The sequence below is a fragment of the Drosophila subobscura genome, chromosome U (assembly GCF_008121235.1).
Source record: "Drosophila subobscura isolate 14011-0131.10 chromosome U, UCBerk_Dsub_1.0, whole genome shotgun sequence".
In the NCBI taxonomy this organism is placed as follows: Eukaryota; Metazoa; Arthropoda; class Insecta; order Diptera; family Drosophilidae; genus Drosophila; species Drosophila subobscura.
The window spans coordinates 6966357-6985534 of NC_048534.1; the positions used below are offsets into that span (position 1 = coordinate 6966357).

The 19178-nt window shown below is 48.3% G+C and overlaps 2 protein-coding genes across 2 annotated transcripts; one reads left to right on the forward strand and one right to left on the reverse strand.

Annotated features, from left to right (window-relative positions):
• Positions 1-3252: 3252 nt before the first annotated feature.
• Positions 3253-5518, reverse strand: LOC117902196 (transcription factor glial cells missing). Its single transcript, XM_034813397.1, has 2 exons — positions 4825-5518; positions 3253-4748 (listed from the first exon to the last, which is right to left on the reverse strand). The coding sequence occupies exons 1-2, from the start codon at positions 5226-5228 to the stop codon at positions 3581-3583; spliced, it is 1572 nt and encodes a 523-aa protein (XP_034669288.1). The 5' UTR covers positions 5229-5518; the 3' UTR covers positions 3253-3580.
• A 7264-nt stretch (positions 5519-12782) lies between these two features.
• Positions 12783-14757, forward strand: LOC117901782 (esterase E4). Its single transcript, XM_034812691.1, has 3 exons — positions 12783-13864; positions 13911-14370; positions 14432-14757. The coding sequence occupies exons 1-3, from the start codon at positions 12865-12867 to the stop codon at positions 14706-14708; spliced, it is 1737 nt and encodes a 578-aa protein (XP_034668582.1). The 5' UTR covers positions 12783-12864; the 3' UTR covers positions 14709-14757.
• The last annotated feature ends 4421 nt before the right edge of the window (positions 14758-19178 follow it).

Consider the following 19178-nt stretch of genomic DNA (forward strand, 5'->3'; position numbering starts at 1 on the left):
AGAGCTGGGCCAAAATCGATTCAAACATCGATGGATTCTTGTTTTGGGAATCGATGTTTTCTCCGATCACTCGAACAACTTTTATCACCTATTTTTCGCAATTGAACGCGAATTTGAGTGATGCAAAAGGTTTGAATAAAATGTAACGGCGTTGAGATGCTTCGAACGGAAACGTTCGATCACTAACCAAATACTATTTGGTTAGTGGTTCGACGCTGCAAGTATGTGACTTCTACTCCAGACTCTTTTTTAACTGTTTTAATTAATTAGATTTTTTTTAGGTATGGTATTTTCAAAAATAGCGTTTTTTCCCAAAATTTAATTATCTGGTTGTAAGGAACTTTGCCATTGTGAAACCATACTTCATTAAAAATATTTAATGTCCAAAATCCAACAAATAAATTTCCAACCCTAATTATTTTTTATGGCAGATTATGTTAAATTGAAATTATTATTACAGTTTATAGCATCTCTGCCGCTAACATAACTCGATAACTGTGCCACTAACAGCACATTCGCCTAACAGCACATTAAATATAACATAAGTTTTAACAGCTGCAATCAAAACATAAAATGTCAAACAAATGTTAGTTTTTTGTTTCCTGCGTGCCGGTGTTTCGTTTATTAAAGATTTAATTTACAGGATAATAGAGGAACTATGCAGAGTTTGGCATGGGAAAGTTCGTGCATCAAGATAATAGCCAGTCAGCTTTGATGGTCTTAAACGACTCTTCAAATACTCAGATTGCTCGAAATCCTTTAAAAATTACTCGCAGCTGAATGCAAACAGCCGAACGCACACTGTGAGGCGGCCTTTCCGGTGTTCTTAGTGCTCCAAATATTTCTCTTACGCCACAACTCTCCGGAGTCAAATCCGTACAGACAGAGCGAACGTATCCCGTGCTTTCTATTATTTTAACTTGAGCTTTAAAAACTTTGACCTTATTATTATAATTAATTTCCATAGCCTTCAGCTTATAGATTCTTAGAATTCTCTAAGAATATCTCTCCTGGAATGCTTTGAAAGATATTCTCGCTACTGCTCCTGCTACTGCTGCTCTCATTGTTCGCCAGGACATTTTTCACGGTGACCCACCCCGACCGACGTCGACAGATACCGAAACCAAAGTGCAATAAACAGACCGACCGGCAGGACGATCAAGCGACCGCACAATTTGCGGGACACGCATGTCACTCGTATTTTTCAGGTCGTTTGCTCGGACGCGAGTGCCATGGGGGGGTGAAGAATCATTGAAGCCGCATTAAACGCGCCTCATTTGTTGCAAGATGCGTTGGGTTAGCGCTCGCTGCCTTTGTGTCCTTTGAAGTGGACACTCCTAAATAGGTTCAAATGAGATTTTGCCACATTGTCGGGCATTGCTTTATTGTGGCAACACTCGGGGCAAGGCCTTTGACGTTGACGTTTTTATGTGGCACGTATTACTCCGTACTCCGTACTCGTATAAAGTAAATAGTTAATCGTTTTTCCCCCGTAGCTACGCAGCTGCGGCTTCTGCAGATCCTCTGATCCACCGATCAAGTGTGAAGAGTCACAAAAAGTCACACTCTTGAGTTCAACTGTCATTCAATGTGGATTTCGATTTCGATTCGAATGCTGGTAGCAGAGATGACCTCTGAATATCAATCAGCGGAATGGCCAATGCCAGCTGATAAACAAAGTTTACTGAACCAAGAAAACAGACGACAGACAGGCAATAAGCGAAATGAAAGTTCTAGCAGCAATTGCGAATATTCCACTCCTGTCACAATCAATTTCCCCTCAACGCTGTCCAATAAAATTATATTTCAAATTCAATTCTCAATTTCCCGATTGGCCATTGCCGCTGATCCACCAGCAATCAAGGATCGCGGGTCACGGGTCGCGACAAAAGGCTGAGCTGAGCTCCTGTCAAGCGCCACTCCATTATTTAGATTTCTCAGCCATGATTTTGTTACTTTTTTTTGTTAAACCGATTATAAATAATTAAATTTATAAAAAAGGTCGATTGCCTGTAGATTGAAGAGGGTAGGGGATGGGGAAGGGGAAGGGGTTGTACTCTCGAGAGCTCAACCCTAATGGGGGTTTGAGCGCGACCATAAACAAAACGCCCATTAGTTGTCATGTTTGGGAAAAAACAAAAAAAAGCCGTGTGCCACTGGCAGGCGGACGCGTGCGACCTTCAAGGATATTCGCACACTCACTCCGAAGGAGAACAGAGACACAGTCACAGCAGTGGAATGACTTTGTTTCAAAATTGTATTTGCATATACCCTTCGCTTGAGGCCTGCGCCAAATGAAAACATTTAAAATGTTTTGATTTCATTTATGGTAATTTCCAGCCATAAATCAGTACACAGAGAACAGCGAGCGTGTGCTTCCTGTCGAGGCAGGCAGCACTCTCCTCCGTGCACTCTCCTCCTCATCCTCATCCTCATCCTCCGTGTGTGTTTGATTAGCCCTGAATGCTAATGAAGTCGGGCGGAGGAAGAGGAGTCACAGTCTGCCGCTGACTTCTGCCGTTGCACATTTTGTGTAATCCTGCGGAGGGTGCTGGCGCATGGTAGGGGAAAGGTACGAGCGATTTGAGTATTATGCAAATTTATTGACGCTGATCCCATTGTCCGCCGGTGTAATTCAATATGCGCGTGAATGACTGAATGAGCGAATGAATGAATCCTTTGCCAAAATGCTAGACTTTTGCCAGGGTTGAGGTTTCACTTGCGAAAATATTCGCAAACTCATTTCAAATGCAGGATCCCGAGGATACGGTTACGGTGATACGGTGGCAATTTGTTAATTCTGATTTTTGCACACTAATGGAGATCTCTTCCATCTCCCTGTTGGGTTTGGGGTTAGATGCGATTACATGCAAATATTAGCACTCTCGAGAGGCAAGCAAAACGCAGAGGGTAAACCCCAAACAAAGAGTTAATTAATGCTGAATAGATTATGGGCAAATGGGCAAAACCGCACCTTTAGATAGGAATAATTTGTAGTAGGAGGATGAGGCCATGGATTTCTTGCAGAATAACCCAATAAATTCTTCGCTTAGTTATTGTTTGATATTGGAAACTTTTGCCATCGGTAGCCAACCAGTCAATAAGTCTCTATAGAGAATCTTTTACATTGGAATAATTTGAAGAACGAGTCCATGGATTTCTTGTAGAATATCCCAAAAAATTCTTCGCTTAGTTTTTGCTTCAAAGTGGGTCAACCAGTCAATCAATCAATCAATCTCTATAGAGAGTATATCCGGGTAGTCTCAAAAAGTATTTAATTACTACGCAAAAAAGGCTCATGCGAGCGTACAATAAATAGGTGGGCGATGTCGCTTAATGTCCTTAATGTCCTACGATAATACAAACATATATTTATCTACGAGATGCTTATGCACGGAATGTACTTAGAGATGCAGTTGCTTAGGCTTAAACTTTGGAGTAGCTCTGGGATGGGGGCGTACATTTACAGCACATAATAATAGAACCAACAAACAGAGGGGAGGAATGGTTGAAAGCAAATCAATTACAGACTAGAAGAACAACACTTGAGTGGAGAGATCGGGGGGATCGGGGACTTCCTCTAGCAATAGACGGGATCCGTTGTCGCTGTTCCCGCTGCTGCTCCTCCTGTGCTCGGATGATACGCACTCGCGGCGTCCATTTGGATGTTCCACACGTTGTCCACTCCCGTGTTGCTGTAGTAATAGTCCGCTGCAGCGTCCTGCTGCTGCTGCTGGTAGTTCGTCTGCTGGTAGGCGGCTGCCTCGTCGTAGAACAGCTCCACCGTAGAGGGTCCACCGCCATTCAATGTGGACTCGAAGACACTGAAGATTTCGGAGCTGGTCGTGTAGAAGCTATCCTGGGCAGAAGGATTGTGGCCGTTTGTTCCTGCTCCTCCGCTGATATCCAGGGACCCAGATGCAGGCAGTTGATAGCCATTCAAGTAGCTGTAATCCTCGGAACTGTAGCCGGAACTGCTGCTGCTGGTGAGGCTGGAGGTGTCGTCGCAGCTCTCGTACAGGGGCATGCCACACGGATAGCTGGCGGTCATCGGTGGCTCGTAGCTGGCATTCATCGACTCCTGCACCGAGGGAAGCTGCTGCAGCTGCTGCTGATGCTGTTGTTGCTGTTGCTGCTGAAGGCTCTCCTGGTAGTAGCTGGCGTTGGAGCTGTGGGAGGAGAGCGGCGAGTGCAGCATGCTGTAGCCACTGTACATCCCATTATCGTAGGCGCCTGCTGCTGCCTCCTGCTGTCCGTAGGCCGAGTACAAGTCCCCGCCACTCCATTGGCTTCCATTGGTCGCTGGATAGCCGCTCTGCTGGCCATTGAAGTTCGAGGAGGGAATGTGGTGGGGTGTGGATGTGGACAGATAGGCTGCTGCTGCGGCGGACGCTGTGGCTCCCTGGAGCTCTGCCTGACTGGGTGGTTGCGGCAGCTCCATTCTCTTCCGCTTGCTGCCTGCCTCCTGCAGCAGCTGTGTCTTGGCCTGTCGCTTGCTGGGCCGCAGGCTGCAGAGTTTATCGCTGAGAGCCGCATCCCGGGCCAGCATCACGGCCAGGCTGCGGACACGTCTGCCCCCGGCGAGCAGGCGTCGTGCCTCTGTGGAGCCCTTGGCCTCTGGACGCGGATGATCGTGTGTGCCCTTCGCCTGGAAGTAGATCCCATTGCCGTCCCGCCGCCAGAAGTGTGTGACGGGGTAGCCGCAGTGGCCGCGGCAGGCCTGGATCTCCAGTCTTCCATTGCAGTTTCTGTACAAGCAAAAAGGAACGAATCTGAGATTAGCATCTGGCATTTAATGGGGAAGTCTCCATCTATCGGACTTACCTATTGGGACACTGTTTGCCCTGCTGCTTGCGCCGCGCCTTGTCGCAGATGGCGGGTCGCAGGTGGACGCTGGCTCCGTTCGGCAGCTTGCACTTGGCGCTGCACAGGAGCACTCCGAGGCAGCTCTTCTTCAGGATGTTCACGTTGTGGTTGTTGGTGTTGCGCATGGCCCAGCCGCTGGCATGCTTCCTGGCCTCGTCGCTCTGCAGTCCGTAGATGAGGCGACAGTGGCCATTCGCCCAGTCGCTGAACTCGTCAAACTCCGCCACCGTCGGCATCTTTGAGTCATTGATGTCCCAGTCGATTTGGACACGGGATGTGGTAGCCGGTGGACTGGCCACTGGCACGGGCACTGCCACAGGCATAGGAATGGGCATGGCCATGGTCATTCCGTTCAAGACCATTTTGTTGTTGTTAATGTGGATTTAGTTTCTTTCACTCTTTTAATTGTTCTTCACTTTTATTCTCGTATTGAATATCTCTTTTTTTCTTCACACTTTTTCTCTCTGGTTTTCTTTGAACGTGGCGCGACGTGGACGTCCGTTCGCAACGACTGCGCAAGATTGACTGTTGGAACCTGGTCCGCGCACTGAAGTTAAGTTCCCTTTGGCCGAAGCAGCGACAGCGAGCGGCAGGCAGGGGTGGTTTCTCGTTTCGTGCTGCTATTGGCTGCCGTTTATCCGCGTCTATCCGCACTTATCCGACACACACATGGATACACTTGGGTTACACACACTCGCAGCAAACTGGAATCATTATGTGGGTCCACTTGGGAGTGCCTTTGATTGGGCGACGGTAGCCAGCAGCTGGCGATGGAGAATGGAGCTGCTGCAGTTGGGAGCAGTGCAGGGCAGGGGGGAGTAAGGAGTGGTTCTGCCCTGCTCTAGCACCTGCGGAGTCGAGTGCAGCAGCACGCGCGCGCCTGTTCCCCTGGAAGCGTGCGCTCCACTGGATAATTTCATGATACGAGCTCCACAGTGCCCCCACAGTCTCCCTACTCCAGGCCAAAGCCAGAGTCAAAGCTAATTAAGTTTCAGTTCGAAAAAAACACAAAAAGAGTTCAACAATGACTGGGGGGAGGAGAGGGAGGTGGGACTGCTGTGTGTACTGTGGATTTGGGGGGCATGCACCTGGCGACAGATGCCACTGGCAGCCGTTGGGGCAGCAGCAAATGAGTGCCGGAGGCACAACAAAATGGAGTTCCTGATGCTGGATATATAAACTAACGGCACTACTTCTCACGATCTCAAAACAAAGATAAAGAACATAAAATTAAACGCTTGCAAAATATAAAAAAACGAAACAGAAACACAAATCACCGTATGGGGACGCTATCTCCATGGAGAGATCGGTGGAAGATCGTAAAACACACAATTTAGCACGCAAAAAAAAAAAACCGAAAGGACACGGACCACTAGCAACCCTTAGGACTAGGAAAGAAGCCAAAAGGATGCAAAGCAAAGAAATTCCTTCAGCCACGATCTCAAGTCAAAGATAAAGCAAACAAATACAATCATTAAGGAGAAGAGGGAGATGGAGAGGAAGTCCCGGTGCGGAAGGGTAACGGGCTAAGGAAACTCCGTAATTTTCACACTTCCGACAATCGACAGCCGACAGCCGACAACCGAAAGCCATGCAATTATGACACGAACAAGAACGAGCGAAGAAAGAATGAGCAGCCATCCCGCGGTGCGGTGCAGTGCGTCGCTCGTTTTCTTGGGAGATCGGACAGCTCGTAGCACGCGATAGCATAAGCAGCATCAAAGGCAAACCAAAAAGGATTACATCCCAACCGATACGAAGCCGAAAAGGGTGCGCCTGAGGGGCGTTGACACGAAAGAAAGTCATGACGTTGCATTAATGCTCGAGAGAAGGCGCAGGGGAGAACGCGCTCTACCTGGCACCACACAGCCTCAACTACAGCCTCTGCCGGTGGGTGTGGCCCCGTTAATGATGACCGAAAATTAACTTCGTTTATTCGTTTCAATTACGAGATCACTTTCCAATCAAATTTATTTGACACTCGCCCCGCGGGGGCCACATACGCAGAACAGAACTTCTTTGCTCCATTTCAATTTCGCTTCTAAGCATTTCCACGATTAGTTGTGAATGTGGCCATAAAATTTAACCAAAACTTGGGCATAAATGTCATCGTAAATTGAATGTTGACTTACCCCATCAGTCCGCAGAGTGTCTGTGTCTGTGGCTCAATCTGTGTCTGCGGTTTCGTGGGAAGGTTACGCCCATAGGAAGCAGCAGCCTCTGGGCTTTTGAAGGGATTTCGGAAACGGATTAGAAAGAGTGTCACGAGTGATGAGCATATGGTATGGTAGGGAACCAGACATGAGAGAGAATATTCCATGAGATCTTTAAGCAGAGGAAAAGTGTCGATTTGCAGGCATATTTTGAAGCTTTGCCAAGAGATCTTTGCCTGCACAATAAGTGAATCAATCTTTCAGTTCATTGCATCGAGAAGTGCCTGCTTTGACTCTCTCTAGGGACAATAGAAAGTTGCATTATGATTTCACCAGCTTCCACCCCGGAAGGAAGCTTATCAACCAGTGCACATCTCGGGATAACAATTCGCAGCTAATTAACTGGAACTTCCTGCATATAATCGGAGGGAGAGAGAGAGAGTTGGCCACAATTAAAACCGCATATAGGAGGAAATCATTCGAACGACTAACGAGGAGAGGCACAGTCACATCAACAGGGAAATCCTAATGCCAGCGAGATCCTTGCAGTCAGATAAGGCCAATGATCGCAGGATCATGGCAGGATGGATGGTAAATGATTTAAAGCCAAGCCTCATAATTTCTCATTGTTCAACGGTCGAGCATTGGACATTTCCACAAACTGATAAATGAAACAGAAAACAACATAAACGACAACAGCTCCGAGTGAGAGTCCGTCCGAGGGAGATCGAGTCAAAGCGATAATACGATTCACACTCTGCATGGGTCCCGTCCGTCCCGAGGAGCACCGCCGCTGCCGCCGTTGCGATTGGAGTGTCCTGCGGCGAGGGAGATCGTGGGCCTGCGATAGCGGATTGGACCCGGAAAATGAGAAAATTGAAATGTTGCCAGCAAAAGAGGGAGAGAGAACCTAAACTCACTCGGACATTTGGGAACTCAATTCAAATCCACAGACAAGTTGATCGTTTGACCGCTTGTCCGTTCGCTTGTCCGTTCCCTTGTCCGTTCCCTTGTCCGTTCGCCTAAGTAGCTCTCTGGGACTCTCCTTCTCCCTCTCTAATCTGTCCAAACAAACGCAGGTCGGGGGTCAAATTCAGGTGCCCAGGGGTCAGGTGTGGTGGTCTCTTCTTGTGGTCTGTGTCTCTTGTTAAGGTCCATGTTCATGTTAATGCTCATGTTAATGGGCTTACATCAACAAAATATTTATCTTTACACTGCATTCCATTGTCCGTGGTCCTTTCTGATCCTTTTGCCATCGAGGAACAATCGATTATGAGAGAGACTGAAGGATTACACAAGCCAGCACAAATATTTTCATATTTTTCCCACGTTTCAATCATTTTTTCTGCATTATATTTGCATTTGTGTTTTGCGTTTGTTTTGTGTGTTGTGGAAATTTGTGGAAATTATGGCATTGGATTACATGCGAGATATTTAGAGGAGAATCTCTGCTCCCTCCCACACTCCATCGATGCTGGGAGATCCGTGAGATACCCGCATGGCATACCATCCGCAGCTTGTTCCACAGCGCGTGGCATTTCGTGTGGCATTTAAACCAAAATTCTCTTCCGAGAATCCTACCCGAAAAATTGCAGATCTTTGATGTTCCCTCAATCCCTCAATCAAGGCTTTGGAAAATGGAAAATGTATCGCTCGCTGGACACATTTCGCACCGTAAAAAACACCGCAGATTATTCACACTTGCCACACGGTGCATGGAGCACGGACTAGGACAAAGCGATTCGTGCCACGCAATAAAATGTAATTAGCAAAAACTCTCGAGGAAACCAGGAATAAAAAACCCAAACTGTTAAATTTCAGGTACTTCAGAGCCAATACAAAAATTCAATAAAAAAACACACGACAATCCGACACGGCGACGACACTTTAGACCAAACAAAGACGCCCTGTTGCAAGGGACACAAAGGACACACGACGCACACCCCTCGATTTCCACCCGATGCAGGGTCCCAGGGACCATCCACAGGAGAACGATCCTCAAAGATCTAATGCTTATTCAAGCGCAAAGGACGGGTGCAAGAGAAAGAGACTTGCGCAGAACAATTCAGAAATTGTTTAAAATTTTTGCAATTTTAAAAAATCAAATGGCAACAGAAAGTGGCAAGAGTTCCGCCAGAACTGGTCGTGCGCCGCGTGTCGAATGCTGTCAATATTTCCGGTGTGTCTAATGACAAACGCATGTTTACACGAGTGCGAACACATCCGGCGATGGCCTCTGATTGCGGAGGCTGGAGAGACCAGGAGACCATTTCACGGGCATCAAAGGATTCATCCACCCATCGAAGCGGCAATTAAATGGATTTGCTCAAGCGTTTTGGCTTTATTTGATACGGCAATTTATAAATGATGTGCACAGCAGTGCATTTGCACCCTTCCTCCTGTCATTGGATGATGAACGATGCCTTAAAATCCTTTATTGAGCCACTGAATGTTTAAATCGGCAGTTTAGAGTCCCAAGAATATCTAACTCTAGTCCAGCAGCGCTCAGAGTGGTGTATCGTTGTCGTGTCTGCCTTACAAAAAGTTTATTCAACTGCATTTGAATGTCAATTAGCTTAAATTGACTAGTTTTGACTATTACCAGAGCGAGAGAACTATTAACACGAACACGAACACCACACACACACAGAGGGCAAACACCATTCCATTCCATTACCAATTAAGGGGCAGTCAGGAGATGGAGCTGGAGAGATCCATAACATTAGAAGTGGCAGTGGCAGTGGCAGTGGCAGTGGCAGAGTGCATTCACCTCTCTCTCTCAGTAGCATCATGCATTTGCATTTGCACTCGCATGGCTACAGCTGTAGATGTATGTATGTATGTATCTGAAAGATACATTTTGGGACTGCTGCTTCCGCCTGGCATTGGAATTGAAACTTGGAATTTTGTGCCTTCGATTGAAGCGACACAAAAACTCCGTCGCACTCAATTTAATTTAATAAAATTTCATCTCTGCCGCAGAGTTCAGTGCAGGCTTCGGGGTTTTTGGGTTCTACAACTATTTTCGGGGTGCCTGTTGGCCCTTGTGTAATTATTAATAATACAATAATTCCCTGCTCCGACGATTGTTGTTTTGTGTGCACATAAAACGCACTCGTAAACAAAATGGCTGCAAAGTTGTGTTTATTCAGATACGAGGAGGCGGCACGGCACATAACTTCAATTAATCTCAATTAAGTGGCAAATATTCCTAGGGAGTCCAGTCAACCAACGTCAGTCCAACTTTGATGGAAAGTTTCATTTCATTCCGTTCCCTTAGCCCTTTTTTTCGAGTTTCGAGTTTGAGTTTTGTTTATTGAAATTTTGGGGGTAGATCTACCGCCAATTGAGGGAGGGTTCCGCCTTGGGCCTTGGGCACATCAATTCTTATTGTAGAGCTCCCGATCCGGAGAAGGAGGACTTGCATTTATTGGCGTGTTAGCGCCATAAAATATGTTCGTACACTGTGGAGCTATTAACAGAAAAGAATCGTCATAAATTCATTGATGGGATCACTCTTTGCCAGACGTTGAAAGATGAGAGTATGGGGGGAATTATTTACATCTCGAAGAGAACTCTTTTTCGATCCTTAACCCTCGTCTTGTGCTACAAATGAGACATCACACGCTCCTCACTACAATGCCACACATTGTCCTGAGAAAAGGAGAGCAGTAAAGGGAGCAGGCAGCGCAGAGAGAGACGAGTCCAGAGTGCACTCTTGAGGGCTTTTGTGTTATTTTTGTTTCACATTCGTGGCATTTTGCTCACTTGAGCAGCGAAGGGAAGAGGCAGAGGCCTGCTCTCCTCTCTCGAACTTTTCCCTCCTCATTCATTTCCATATTGATTACAAGAAATACTTGGTAGAGGAGAGACCTTTCCTCCGAGTGGAGATTAGGGCCCGGGATCGGGCACTTTTGTGCTCAAATTATCGCATTATAGGGTAGCCCCGAGAGGCCTTCGGCTTGGCCTTCCCTCTCGAGATATTGGTCTATTGTTTCCGGCTATCATTTATGCAAAGTCCCTGCCCCCTTTCAGTCCCGTTGCTTGAATTGCGATAATTTCCATCTTTAAATATTCATTACAAGACGACGCGTCGTCTCATGGGCTGCCTATCGCTTTGATTGATTACTCAAGTGGTTTATCGTGCGGCAGTGGCACACAATTGTTGCATGAGTTCTTGGGTTTCCTTTGGGCATTGTTATGCGAATAGGATTTGGATTTGTTGCAGGCTCAGGCTCAGGCTCAGCACGGGGCGTGGTGTTTCTTTCATTTCTTTCATTCACTCAACGACAGAAAAACCCACAAGAAGGAGGCCGCCGCCGCCAGGCCTGCATGTTGGTCACTTGAGAGACTGGCGACTGTTACTGATTCATTCATTCATTTCGATTCACTTGGATTTCCATTCGTATTAAAATATCTTCAAAAATTTGCATGGCTGGGCATTCTATGGGTTTTCTAGTGGCAGCTGCAAAAATGTAATCGATCTGTTAATTTTCGCATTTTGTGAGGCGGGGGCCGACCTCCAAGGGCGTGACCTGAGCCCTTCAACTAGCCCCGAAAGGTTGCATTCCCTTGCCTATAGATCTCTCCCCCAAAAATCCCCTTCCACTTCATTTCTGCCCCAACGACAACAACATCTGGAAGAGGGGGAATAATGATGATGCGTGAGAATATTTTGCATGTCTGCTGCAAGCTGTTGTTCGGCAACAACGACGACGTCATCAAGCCACAGGAAGCTTCAAGCGCGGCAGCCTGCCACAGCAGCACACAGAACCCTCAAGTGGCACACACACACACACATACACACACAGTTCGAGCTTCCATCTATCAAGAGGCCACTCATATATTTGCAACAACTCGAGTGGGTCTCCGGTTGAGGATCGCGGAACGGGGCATGGTTCAGGGCGGTTCTGAAGCTTCTTTCTGCGACGGCTTCGCTGGCTCCTGCGGTGCTGCGGTGTGCATATGAGCACTCAAGTGTCCGGAATAGCCGCAGAGGCTGGCAGCAGCAGCAGCAGCAGCAGCAGATTGTCGCAAATTGTTTCAATTTTGAGCGTTTTCGTTGCCTGATTGAATTGAGGCTACTCCGCGATGTGTGAAAATGTTTTTCCTTGTGATCTCCAAAGGGAAGATGAATATTCATTTGCTGCTTCCTGTGGCTCGACACTCAGCTGCCGCAATTAAAATGCAAAAGCAGTGCCACAGAGGAAGAGAGATCCCATAGATCCCATGGAGTAATTACCACTCTCTGGAGTATCAATCAACGACTGAATGTGCCCTATCGTGGGTTCCATTTTAATTGAATATTACAAGAGGGATGTACGCATTAATAAGGAAATCAATTTAAATCTCAGTCCGCATGAGAAAAACTAAACTCTAAAAAAAATCTGCGGGCGTAGGATCTACTTCTGCGATCCCCCTGCAAATCAGGGTGATGTGTGTGTGTCGTCTAACGGCTGCCACTGCCTCTGCCACACGCAACACACAACACAAAACTCTCTCAAATCACCCGATGAATGGGAATGAAGCAATAAGTTTCAATTGAGAATTGGAGTTCAGGCAGTAATTAAGGGAGAGAGAGCGAGAGACAGCCTGAAGGTCATGAGAGCATTAAATTACGATTCAAAGAGACTTTTACCTAATCTATAAATTATTCTTAGACCACAAACGACGTCTAATCTTAGTTTGTGCTCTAATCAAACCGATTTCGTATCAACTTATCTGTGAATAAAAATATTTTCCTTCCCTCCATTGCCCGTGCGAATCTTTTGCAGCAGTTCCGCGTTCGCAGATCTCCCATGCGGGTGTTTTGACATTTCCCACAGTGAAAATCGAACCGGGGTAAATGTCTTTCCTTCTCCTGCTACTCGTGCTGGCCATCAGCTCTTCCTTTGCTGAGGATCCGCCTGTGGTAGAGCTCTCCCTGGGACGCGTGCAGGGCTCAACGATGCAGAGCTTCCAGGGGAAGACAATCTACGCCTTCCGTGGGATTCCCTATGCCAAGGCCCCAGTGGGGCAGCTGCGGTTTGCCGCTCCGCAGGCAGCCACTGCCTGGGGGCCGGAGGAGATACTCAAGGCCACCACCGATTCGCTGGTCTGCCCACAGCCTGGCATTTCGCTGCTGATGAGCGAAGACTGCCTCAAGGTGAATGTTTTCACCAGGAACCTGGAGCAGAAGCCTCTACTCCTCCCCGTCATCGTGTACATTCATGGAGGGGCGAATGTCCTGGGCAGCGGCCACAGTCTGTACGAGGCGGGGCCGCAGTATCTGCTCGACCACGAGGTGGTCTTCGTCGCCTTCAACTATCGCCTGGGAGCCCTGGGCTTTCTCCGACCTCTGGGTGGCAGTGTGACGGGGAATTTCGGATTCCTCGATCAAGTGTTGGCCCTGCAGTGGGTGCGGGATCACATCTCGAGCTTCGGCGGAGACCCAGAGAATGTCACTCTACTCGGGATGAGTGCGGGCTCCATGGCTGTGAGCCTCCACCTGGTGTCGCCGCTCTCCCGAGGACTATTCCATCGAGGGATACTCATGAGTGGCTCCGCCACGAATCACTTTGCCATCGACAATGTCTACTGGACACAGAAATTGGCACGAGAAGTCGGCTGCCCCATGTTTGATGGCAACGATGTGGTGCAGTGTCTGCGGAATGTGGCCTGGACACGTATCGTGGAGGTGTGCAAGGGCTGGGAGTCATTTCAGTTTGTGAACATGAAATGGAACTACGAGATCGATGGACACTTTCTGCCCCGGCATCCCACGGAGCTAATGGCAGAGGGAAACTTCAGCCAAGTGCCGCTGCTCGCGAGTTTTACGGCCAACGAATTGGATTACACGGCACATGGTAAGGGGATCCTTGAACTAAGCCCTTACTGATGTTCCCTTTTTAGTTCATCTGGAGAACGAACCGCTGCTGCATGATCTTGGTTCTAATTTCGAGGAGTACGCACCCGAGTTGTTCCTCTACGAGAAAAACTCTCAGCATTCTGCAATCAGCCGCCGCCTGAAGGAGTTCTATTTGGGCAGCAACACCTCAGAGATTTCTGCGCACAACATTGAGCGATTCGGCAACATCTTCTCTGACGCCATCATTGGCCATGGTGTGCATCGGTTGGTCCAGCTGGCCAGGCACTTCACACCCGTCTACTACATGCGAACGGATTACGTGGGAGAGCGCAGCCTCTGGGAACCAACGGATGAGCAGGGCAAGCCCCTGGGCGTGGGGCATGCCGATGATCTGCAGTATGTGTTGCCCAGCCTCTGGTATGGCACTCAAATGGCTGACAATCACACGGATCTCTTCATGATGGAGCGCTTGACCAAGTGGTTTACGCATTTTGCCAAAACGGGGTATGGGTTTGCACTCTTTAAAGAGTTTAAAGAGTCTCCTTTATGCCTCCTTCCGTTTCAGCACTCCTCTAGCCACCGCAGAGGAGGAGGAGCACGGTTCTTGGCCGCCCTGCAATGCCACAGACACGGCCATGCTCTACAATGATGTGGTGGCAACGTTGGGTCCGCCTGCCTATGCCGAACGTTATGCCATCTGGGACGAGCTCTTTCCCACGCCCGCCCTGGGCGGAGGCGTGGCTCGGAGGCAGCAGCTAAACATCGTCGCCATTGTGGCCATTGCCTGGGCCACCAGTGTGGCCTCCAGGCTCTTTGGCTCTGTGCCTCTCGATGGAAATTAATGTAGCAATTAGGTGTGGAAAAAGCTTATCAATAGGCCGTTTAGATAACGACTAATGATGGTCTCTCGGCACTGCAACTATTTACTTTGATTAATTAATCAGCAAAGGCGTGAGATTTTTCGTGTTTCCAGTTCCACGAATAGCCCGCCGAGCGTCTCTGCCGCTGCCGCTGCCTTTGCCTCTGCCTCCCCTTGGGGCAATTAGTCTACGCTGAGGCGAGGCGTGGCGCAGGGGCAGAGGCTGGGGCTGGGGCCGGGGCTGTGGCTGGGGAGGCAGCAGCTTAAATACACATTAATTTGTCTTTAAATGTTTCTGGCTTTTGGTGTTGGCTGGGGGGAAGCTTTGAATGAATGTAATTGTCAGCTTGGCTGGGGACACATCTTGCAGCCTCCTGCTCTCCCCCTCCCCCAGCCTGTAGCAGATTACACACACACATGGGAAAGGACCCTGCTATTGACATTTACGATTTGCTCTTGCGTGAAACATCCCAAACAATGCGAAATGCGGATACAAAAGGATTATCAGCCGCCACATACCCATGCCCCATGCCAGTGCTTACTGGTGGAGGGGGTGGAAAATGGAGAGGGATGAGGGGGAGCTGGAGCTTCATGTGTGTCTGTGTCTCTGGTTTAAAGCTCAAGCTAAGTTATACAGCGGAATGAATGTCAGACAGACAGACGACTCCGCTCATTAGCAGGGCTTCCGCTCTGGGTCAAGTCGCAAGGATAACCACAAAGGACACACCACACACAGGACACACACTTTACGCAGTGTAGAGGTAAAGTTTGGGCCAAAGAAAATATGGAAAATTAACTTGTTAACTTGGGAACAAACCCAGACAACGAGGGAGCCACCAGGAAAAGGCAAACATTTAATGGGAGCATTCCCTTTTGGGATGCCACACACCAAAAAAAAGGTGCACACAAGTCAAAACTTGACAAAATGCATGACATGACATGACATGCCACATGACGAGGCACAAAGGGGCGGGCGGACTATGGACAATGGGAAAAGGGGCAAAACATTTGCAAAATTTTAATTAAATTTCCATTCAAAATGTGCGCAAAATTGCATTCAAATCACACACGAAAGATCACACTCGAGATTGAAGGAGTTCTCAGCTATTGAGAGAGGGTTAAAGGATAGGTAACACCTTTCCACAGAGTGTGGCAGCAGCTGGAAATTCAGGGAAAAAGAGTTGTAGGGGAAATGGATATGCACAGAACCCACAGATCCACAGATCCTCATCCACAGATCGACTGACATCGAGTGGCTTTTGTGACTCAATTACAATAAGTCTATTAAACTTCTGATGCTGCGTCTGTCTGTGGCTGTGGCTGTGTCTGCGGCTTGTCTAGACAGCAGAGCCCACAAAGGAGACAGAACTCTGAGGATCACCACACACAGGGTACGCACGCTGATCAGTCACAATGTCTCTCCCTCGCTCGCTCCTCTTCAGATCATCGTCTCTCTCTCTGCTGTCTAGCGCGTGCCCCTTTTGACTTTGGCTGTGTGCAGGGCAGAGCCGTCTAACAAAACAGAAACCGATGATTCCAAGCGATGATCATGAAGAGTATGATGGAGAGGCTTGTATGGTCGATGATGATGCGAAGGTGTTCCAGCTGCCGATTTAGAGGCTGCGGCAGCGGCTGCGGCGTCTCGATTTCACTTTCGCTACGCTCCACCCCTGTGCGCCTTCGCCATAGACTTTATTTCGATGGAAAACCTGGGTTCTGCGAGTCCTTTGCTCTTTTTTTTGTGACGCATCATCATCGTAGTGCTCGTCCTTTTCTGCTGCGGGTTTTGATTACGCGTTTATTGAGTTCACAAAAGGAGTAAACATTTTGAAGTAGCGCCAAGGATTTCGTGAATGCTTTATAGGCTTGTCAGCAGTCCGAACCCGTCTGATCCCCGTTCCCCTGTTCGTTCTGTCTGTTCCCATCTCCAGGGTATCCCCTGCCTGCCTGGCTGTGTGTGTTTATGCGTTCTGTCAACATATCGGATTACGCCCCACCACGGCCCGACTGATGCGACCGATTCGAGGGTCTCATAATCGCTAATGACAATACAAATTGAGAGAGTGGCATGCCCCGTGTGTGTCTGTGCTTGTGCCTGGGGAGAGGGTGGAGGGCAGGACGCTTTGTTATGCGTAATTTCTGGGAAGTTAGACCCAGGGCCACTTTTGTCCAAGCAGCAGAAAATCCACGAAGAAAAGAGTATTATTTTGGGTTTCAATTGAGTTTCGGATTGAGTTCCATTAAACGTTCCGTTCCCCAATCGATGATCGATGCGAGTTCGTGGAAGGCAACGATCTGCCACACGGACAGGGGCTGGACAGAGGTCCCACTACAGGAATCGAGAGAGAGAGTTTCTCCATCTTGGAATCATAAAAAACAACTTCATTAATTTTCCCATTCCCCATTTTGGTGGCGCCTCAATCTCCCTTGGATAGGCCTACATCTCAGGGATACTTTTGTCCGTAATCAAATATTTAGACAAATGTAAATTGCTTTTGATTAATGATTGCCCCGCACTTGCCCCGTCTGAAGGCTCAGCAAACATCAAAGCGACTGCAAATGGTCCTTCCTGCGCGTTGCCTTTCTCCTTGCCTCTCCACTCTCCAATCTCTACTCTCTGTGTGTTTTTTATGGGTGAAAGTGTTCTCACATCAAACGGCCACAGAATTAATTGTTTTTACCCCTCAGATTTCCACGTTTTAGTTCTGATATGAAGACCCATTCGATAACACATTCGATAAGCAAATGAACATGCCACATACGAGAGGAATTGAATCGTTTCCATTGTCTCTCTCTGGCTGTCTGTCGCAGGTCTGCTACTCCTCCAAAAAAGGGTTCCAGTTCGAGTTCTGTGTGTGTGGTCTTTTGTTGTCTGTCTGTCGCTTTTGTTTGAAGAACTGAGCCAAAGCTGGGGACACAGGAGATGGAGACACAGCCACTGGTTGCCCTGAATCCTACACATAATTATGCCCAAGAGACTACCCATCGGAATGCCAATAATCAACTGCACCACAGCTCCGCCCACTCTCCATAGAGCAAAGGCATAGATTGCCATCTGTTTTTGCACCCAATTCGATTGATTCGATGGCCATAAAAAGCGCAGCAATGTTGCAATGGCAACATCATTACAAGCGCGTTAAGTGCCACACAGACACACGAGTGCTCCGAGTGCCTCCGTGTCCTTTGCAAATATTTGTTTGCAGTTTTCCGATATGCGACTCCCCGACACTCCTGCCACTCCCAGGCACTGCCACTGTGTTGTCAAATGTGATTATTAATGTGCTTTAAATAATGAAAATGAAACAACAAACAACAGCCAGGCAGGGCACCCTCAAGCGGCAGTGGAAATCAAATCAGTTCACCCTCTGGGGTGAGGGCAGGACAAGCGTATGCTAGTTGTCACGAGAGGGTGTGATGTGATAGCCAGGACTCAGGCAGAGGACCGACCGAAGGACCAACTAATGAGTGTAAACAAACGGATGGAACTGTGTGGAAAAAAGACAGGAGTACAGAGAGAGTACAACAACAAACAAAAACTGCCACAAACTGTTTGATTTGTCGCTTAGGACTAATGAAACCGAACATTAGAGGAGAGAGAGCGAACCGCACCCCTCCCCTGCCTCTTCCTGTACATTTAAGGAGCAGACACAGCCTCGAGGAGAGGCTTCAGGGGATGGACTGTTGCAAATTCTGTGTGTGTTTTTTTATTCCGGGGATGATGGGTGCCCTGTAAGTTGATTACGTGGTTGACGTTCGACACTGGAACTACGACAATATGAGGGCAGGCACAGAGTGTTGCCACTGCCACTGCCACTGCCACTGCCACTGTGTGGCAGCTGTAATTTCTGGTATTTCGCGTGAACTGCAGCGTAACTCTTCTCCCTCCTTGGGGTTCCACCTGGATCTATGTACGTGCTCGCACTGGCTAATGCTTTCTGCGCCCTCTTCTGGGGGCACACACCTGAGAGGTGCTCAGACAGAGGCCTGAGTTAATGTAGCGCCACATACAGCCCATGGTCAGTGGCAGGGGCAGGGGGCAGGGGGCAGGGGCAGTGGCAGTGCCAATGGTCTTGGACAAACAGCAACTGGAACAGTTCGGAGTTTCGGTGCTTCGTGGGAAACTCTCTCGAGTGGCATGCGGGTGTGTGTGCGGTGGTTTTTCCATCCTTCCTTCTTGCCTTGCCACTGCCACTCGTAGTGCCACAATTAATGAAATTGTACAAGGTATGCGCCTCTTGTGTGTGCCACAATTCCAGCGTTTGATTAATGGAGTCTCCCGCCAAAAGGGGAGCACAGCTCTCTGGGAAAACGGAATGCTGCGAGTGGGCCCCAGGCTGCATAGGATGGATGGGCTGGGATGCACTTGTTCTAATGGATCCTCCACAGACACTCAGGTAAAGGAGGATCCCCATTATTGAGCAATTAGTTGAGCGATCAACTAAACTGTTGACAG

Excerpts from the sequence above, each read along its gene's own strand:
- LOC117902196 (XM_034813397.1), bottom strand. The coding sequence starts at position 5,228 with ATGGTCTTGAACGGAATGACCATGGCCATGCCCATTCCTATGCCTGTG. Across the intron at positions 4,749-4,824 it reads GGCAAACAGTGTCCCAATAG|AAACTGCAATGGAAGACTGG; the intron begins GTAAGTCCGATA and ends TTGCTTGTACAG.
- LOC117901782 (XM_034812691.1), top strand. The coding sequence starts at position 12,865 with ATGTCTTTCCTTCTCCTGCTACTCGTGCTGGCCATCAGCTCTTCCTTT. Across the intron at positions 13,865-13,910 it reads ATTGGATTACACGGCACATG|TTCATCTGGAGAACGAACCG; the intron begins GTAAGGGGATCC and ends TTCCCTTTTTAG. Across the intron at positions 14,371-14,431 it reads ACGCATTTTGCCAAAACGGG|CACTCCTCTAGCCACCGCAG; the intron begins GTATGGGTTTGC and ends CTTCCGTTTCAG.